General features: G+C 41.9%; 1 protein-coding gene across 1 annotated transcript; it reads right to left on the reverse strand.

Moving 5' to 3' along the window:
- Nucleotides 1-496: 496 nt before the first annotated feature.
- On the reverse strand, nt 497-5,730 carry nutf2l (nuclear transport factor 2, like). Its single transcript, XM_015357589.2, has 6 exons — nt 5,481-5,730; nt 4,680-4,957; nt 4,105-4,213; nt 3,488-3,559; nt 2,618-2,716; nt 497-756 (listed from the first exon to the last, which is right to left on the reverse strand). The coding sequence occupies exons 3-6, from the start codon at nt 4,201-4,203 to the stop codon at nt 640-642; spliced, it is 387 nt and encodes a 128-aa protein (XP_015213075.1). The 5' UTR covers nt 4,204-4,213; nt 4,680-4,957; nt 5,481-5,730; the 3' UTR covers nt 497-639.
- Between the last annotated feature and the right edge of the window lie 1,085 nt (nt 5,731-6,815).

A 6,815-nucleotide genomic window follows, 5' to 3' on the forward strand; every position in this document is an offset into this window, starting at 1 on the left:
AAGATTCTAAAAGTCTCTCAACTGTCTTAGAACGGTTTTGTGTGTGCGCCCTCATTCAAGCCCCGCAGTGAATTATGGGAAGGCAGCCGCTTGAGGCTGCAGTCTGTCGCCACACAGGGTCCCCTGGGAATTTCCTGCACATACTCTTACAGCATGATTGGGGTGTTCACATTAACAACCGCGCCAGCTGTGCCAAATTATCTTAACGTATGACAGTGGAAGAGGACTCATTTCAAAGTATATCCGGCAGCGTTTATACTAGAAAAACTCACCCATATGATCCCAAGTACTTGTATATAAGCATCTGAGACTTATTCTATTTTATCCTCTCTGGAATCTTCTTCTCTTAAAATCAGCCAAAATCTTGTCCCTGCTGCCACTTATCAACATATCTTGAATAGGCAGTGACAAGTGAGTAAATTATTTTCCTTCTTCATTGCTCAACTAGTACCACAAACAACCATGAAGGAAACAAAAATGCACAGCATTTCTGATCTGACATTTGGAAAGGTTTATTTAAAGTATTTTCTAAAGAATTACAAAAGTAACAAGTTTTGTGTTTGATATGTACAGAACTCTGGTGCCATCCTGCAACTTGTATGTTAATATTTGCAAGAAAATAAAGTTGAAAAACTTTAACTAGCATCCAAAATTATGCAGTGCTAGTCTGAACATGTCATTACTGCAGATCCATTTGTTATCAATATTCTTCAGGAGAAACAGCTGGTGAAACCCCATCACAGGATCATCATCCACCTACAAATGACAAAAAAACAGCACTGAAAGCACAAACACCCACAGCCCATAAAGTTTATTTAATAAAATTAAGTGTCCTCAATGTCCTGCTACACGCAGAACAGGCAGCAGTATCAATGTCTTTAATGTCCTAGAAAGACAGATCTAGTCACTATATACATGTACAAAAACTTTTTATATTTTCCTACTCTAAAAATGATCACAATACAATGTTATAAAACGTAGGGCTTGTTATTTAAGGCTAAAAGGGGTCCCCCTCACCTTTGTAACTTCTCATTTCATTTATAAGTCCCAAAGTTCATGCATTTCAAAAGGCACTAACTGATCATGCTACTTAAACCAAATACACATCAGTCACTGCAATACACACCAGATGCTTTAATCTTAAAACTGCTCTAAACCGCCCAATGAAAGTTGGTGTATTTGTTTTAACTGCAGCCAATTGTTGTGAAAACATTTGGAAATTACATGAATTTTGCAGCAAATCAAATCGTTTAAAAGCAAAGAAGCCCATAGAATAGAATTTTGAAGTTTTAAAGAAACAAAACCATTCACAAAAAAAGTGAAGAGACCAGGCAAAACCTGACGGTCTTACACAATTCCTGGACAGCCAATGAGCCTAACCAGAGTGTAACCTACTGAGTTTGAGACTTGGCTTAAAAAGATTTAATTGTGATTTTCTGAAATAATCTCTATTCCACCAGTCAAGCTATAGACATGCCACTGTGTAGAGCCCTAGAGCAGCCAGACAGCTGTATTTATACAGTCTGGCGAGAGTGGATCCCCAACTCAAAGTTTCTTAAAAGTGGAACTATCCTTGTGCATGGAAGGGAGATGAGGGTGATCCCCAAAAGTACTGTTCAAGATGAGTTGCGTCGAGTTGCAGTTATACTGTAAGTGTGATAATTTCAAGCACTTTAGGCAACTGACCCACAGTTTGTGAAACATTCCTGAGCTGGTTGCCTCAGGATTTAATAACAAGGCTGCTGGCAAAACAAGTCAATGTACCAATCTCACAAAACTTGTCGAACTAGCGCAGATTTCAAGAAATCACAAGATGTGGACTTTGAAACAGAAAAAAACAGTTATGGTGCAATCAAGCCACATATGAAACTTCTGGATTTAAATAAAGAAAAAAAATGAGAAACCAACTGTCAAACAATCTGAAGCTATCTGAGTATTTCCCAAAGTTGGAAAACATGTCAGAACAGAATATATATATTGAATATATAATATAATATATATAATATTGAGGAAAAAGAATGGGCAGATACTACATCATTACACAATACCAGGAGAGTCAAAAACTCAAAGATATTTTGCTTAATTAATCATCTAAACCTGTGTCCTTTCCTAATAAATATTCCAAGACTATACATTAACTTCTATAGTGTTGAAGAGGAGCAGCACAATAAGTCTGCAGTTTCATTGCTGGGTTCCTGAAAAGCTGCAGGTCTTGGACAGACCCAGTTTCTTGGGATGTCTTTTTCAGATACTGGGAATTATTCTATTTTTATGCATTGTTTCCTAAGAAATTCACTGCAGAGAAGCCTCTTTACACGGATTTGTGGCAGAGAATCGCAGCTGAACTTCAGCATTAAAGCACTGCTGCATTTAATCACTTAGATAGGTTGGTACAGGCCAAAAAACGTCTATTACCACCGTCACCCAAACCCCCCAAAAAAAAGAAAAAGATTTTGTACAAAGTACACAGATCCTTCGACATCAGCATTAGATGCACTGAAGTTTTCCAGCTTTTCAAATCAGATACATGATTTTCCATTCCCCTAAACAGTGCGATTTCAGCACCCAATTAAATCTGGTAAACGATTCCCCAGGTGAGCACGCCCGCGACCCTCACCTTCAGCTGCCCCACCACCATGCTGATGACGCAGCTGTCGGGGGTCGGCTGGTGATCCTGCGCGGTTATGCTGTGCTGGATCTTCTGAAATGGCAGATTCTGGGGGGAGAAAGGCCAGAAGCAGGTTGGGAGGTCCGGTTAGGTGTTACAAAATCAAATGACATTCTTGGTCGCACTCAACCAGAAAGATTCCAGCCGCTGGACGGTAGAACAGGCCAAGCTGGGTGTGCGAGACTGCAACATCTCCGCTTTGTGTAACGCACCCTGTCCTGCTAAAGGATTTCTTTGCCCTTTACAACGAGACATCTGGCTCATACAAATACTCATTTCTTTTTGTTATTCTTAAAAAAAAAACCCATAGATCTCTATCAAGGCTGCAAGATGACCTCTGGAACATTTGTGGAATCAACAGGGCCAAGTGCTCTGCATCAGTCTCTACCTCATTTTCTACACAATCAGTACACGCCAATTTCAGAGAGGGCGACAAGGTATTCATGATCGTGTATAAAACAGGGTGGTCTAGCTCCTAGATGTACAATTACACTTTAAAATTACTTTTACAAAGGGGAAATTAAATTCCCCCATCTGCACCATTATTCTGTCCTAAAAGGTGCAGATGACTGGTCAGATTTACAGTACCACATGAGAACAGCTGATCAGAAGAGCAACAACTTTTCCCTCCCGATTATGAAGTTTGAACACGACCATTCCGCCCCGTGTTAAATAAACGCCAACCCTAAGCACTGCAGGAATTACAAAAAGAGGGGCACAGCACAATCTGGCACATACAGGTAACAGTTGCTCCAATATACATCTGATTTCAGAAATCAGATTTTCAACTTGGGTTTTAAAGAACTAATTCATACTTACAGTCAGTTTTTCCATAATGGCATTCTTGCCTTGAAAGCCTTGTCCTTCCCACGTCAAACAGGAGGCGTCCGTCTAGGACGAAAAGACAAACAGCTCCAGAAAGAATAAGCAGAACTTCAGGAAAAAGGACGGAATTCCCAATTAACTAAGATACACTTCGCTGAGGTCATTCCCTTTGTAACCAAAGGACAATCTTGGACAACCGCTTAGAAAAATCAGAGACGACTTGGAGGAATGATCATCTTATTTAACAGGCCTCCTCCCTATGTGCCTTGTTACTAAGCCCTTTCAGTGAGGAGCACTTCACATGCTTGCTACTGACCCCACAGGTTCTTCCTTGTCCTCGTAGGTTAGCTGGCTACACAAACTACCCCACCTCAGGAAAGACTTCAGGGGAGGGGCAGAGCGAGAGCCCAGCGATTCACGCAATATTCTCAACATGACAAGCGACACGTCTGTATGGAACATCTATGCATTTCTGAAGTGCATCGCTGCTTTAACTCTGGATTACTGAAGTTTGATTTTAAGCCTTGCCCGTCCGTCTCAAACAGTACGTGTCCAGAGTTAGGGATGCAGCTTCTCAACAGGTTTCCTCAAGGAACAGGTACAGTACTCACATAAAGGTCTGCCAGAAGCACCCGATTAGTGTCAAACTGTTGGTAGTAATGCTGTACGAAACCTGCTCCAATTTGCTCCCACACAGGCTTATTTTCCATGATGACCTATCTGAAATAGTTCGAAAATAGATTCGTTATTTTTACACACCAATAAGAGACACGAAGCGAGTACTGCCGCAAAATCGCACAAAGCAAGCGCCGTGACTCAGAAACTCACAAACCATAAACTTAATGCCCAATACGCAATTATATTAAACTGAGTTTCTCTTTCACACTGCACAGACATGCTTTCCACAGGAGAACAGCTAACACGTGTGACTGCGCAGACCTCACAGCAAAAATGCAAAACCAACAGTGGTTCTTATTAATAATGTATCTTTTACTACTTATACATCATCTTCATTACAGGCGAGTTTTGGGCGAAAATCTGTCTCAGAACCGGAAGTTTTTTTTTTTAAACTGAATTCACTCCAGAAACGTGGGCAAGAGTTACACCCGACCATTCCTCAAGTTTAAACCGGTTCTAATTTCCTCGCGTTTGTAATTTCGGATTTTATATTTCCGTCTGTACTCACAGTTTTGAAGCAGCACAAAATCCTCTACACCTCCTTGCCTGAATCCGGGAAGAAAGAAGTCCCGCTCAATCTGTTAAGAGTGAGAGCGAGCGTTTCCGACCAATACCATCCGCGGCGGGGAGGGCCGTGTGCCTGAGCTCTGGCCACAGAGAGCGCACCCCGAGCGCAAGCACGGCCTGCGTTGGAGGAAGTCTTGATAACACGAGGTTTCCCGAAGCGTACGACGTCGTAGTGGTAGTAGCGATTTGCACGAATTAGAGACGCCCCCGAGTCTGATCCTGGAAAGCAGAAATACAGTTAGTCTCATAGGTAACCATAACTTACTTGTTTTTTTTTAAATTAAAATCAGAAACGCTTATTAATGATCAATTAAGCAATTGATTTCTCCAGTTGAACCCGCTCTGTTAACTGGGGCTGAAACGTATTGCCATTTTAGTTCCAAATGATCTCTCGTCATCTTTAAATTGACCACAGTTAACTTGCTTCACGTTTTTACATATTGATGGCTTAGTGGTTACCTATAAAACCTGTCGTATTGGAGCATAATTAGGCACCTTTTTCATTAAAAAAACAACTGTCCTCCGACCTCCCCAAAACGGCATCTGTTGTTATTATTCAGCTAATTTAACAGAAATGAACACGAACAGTCAAAAAAGTCATAAAGAAGGCTAATTAAAAAGATAACCAGCTCTCCGAATGCTTGGTAATGCCTTTTAAAGACCACAGACTTTAAGATCTCTCTCTTTGTAAACTGCGAGCAGGCAGGACTGTACTGTCCCCGGCGGTATTTGCTATACGCACCTGATGAGCCAGTGAATTCCTCTGCACTCTCGAATGGAGAGAGATGTGCCTCTCTGACGCAGGCCGCTTATGAACGGTGTCCTTCAAACAATATTCGCTGCTGTGGATTGTATTTTGCTATCAAATCGTCCTTTTAATACCTGCCTACAAAATAACGCAGGTGACGGCTGGACACAGCCATGTTTTAACAGAGGATGCTGACAGGACTAGGGAGCTTAATCTGCCGTCCCAAGAGGACACAGGAAATGCTGTTTTCGGATTAGCTGCTCAGTTACTTCCTGTCTTTCTGGGTTATGTGATTAGTCATCAACAAAATTAATTATTTACAAACATTTATGTGTACTTTTGATATTTTAACTGGGTTCCCCAGTTAATGTAGTTTGATTTTGTCTGCACATGTGTACAACTCAGGCACAGTGGTTAGCAGTGCTGGGGCGCTGGGTTCAATTCCAGACCTGATTAGTGATCTGCATGGCGTTTGTAAATTCTGCCCATGCTAATATAAATTTCCTCTGGGTGTTTCAGTTTCCTCAAACTCTTAATTGGCTTCAGGGAAAATTGTCCCTGGCATGAGTGTGTGTTTGTCTCTCTGCCCTGCGATGGACTGGCATCGCACCCAGTTTGTACCCTGCCTTGTGCCGCTGCTTGCTGCGATAGGCTCCAGGTCCCCCACAACCCTGGATAAACCAGTTGGAAAAATGGATGGATGCATACAACACACAATATAAACTACAACAACAGTTGTTTTGTCCACAACACCACTGAGGAGAGGCTGATCTCAGATCCTACTCTTTTGATTACACAGCTGTCAGGAACAACAGTGTTCTGTTAACCCTCTTCCTACTTCACAGTAGGAGAGACTACACTCTAGACTGGACAGCAGTCCTTCACACACTAACACAGGGGAAACTTAATGATGCCAATTAACTATGCATGTTTTAGGATTGTGGGAGAAAACTGGAACACTTGGTGACAACCCACCTGGACAAGGGGGAACATAAACACTCCCCCGTCCAGAATCGAACCCGGGACCCAAGAACTATGAGGGAGTGAAACTGCTTTCAAAGAATTAACTAAAGCCTTTTTAGATGTATTCGGTGCCCATAAGAAAGGCACTAAGCACTTACATTCCTGAGGAAGTCTTGCTCCAGTACTCTTTGGAAAATCTTTACCAGTTAGAAGTGATTTCTACTAGAGCTCCAGGGTCCCAAGAATCCTGATTGATCCAGAAAAGTCCCCAGGCCTGACCAAGCAGCGATGGCGTGGAAAAGGAAAGCCATGGCAAAATATGACAAAACCTTGTGTAAATGGAACAAGCATGGTGTACAGCTGCCT

The sequence above is a fragment of the Lepisosteus oculatus genome, chromosome 10, assembly GCF_040954835.1.
Source record: "Lepisosteus oculatus isolate fLepOcu1 chromosome 10, fLepOcu1.hap2, whole genome shotgun sequence".
NCBI classification, from domain to species: Eukaryota; Metazoa; Chordata; class Actinopteri; order Semionotiformes; family Lepisosteidae; genus Lepisosteus; species Lepisosteus oculatus.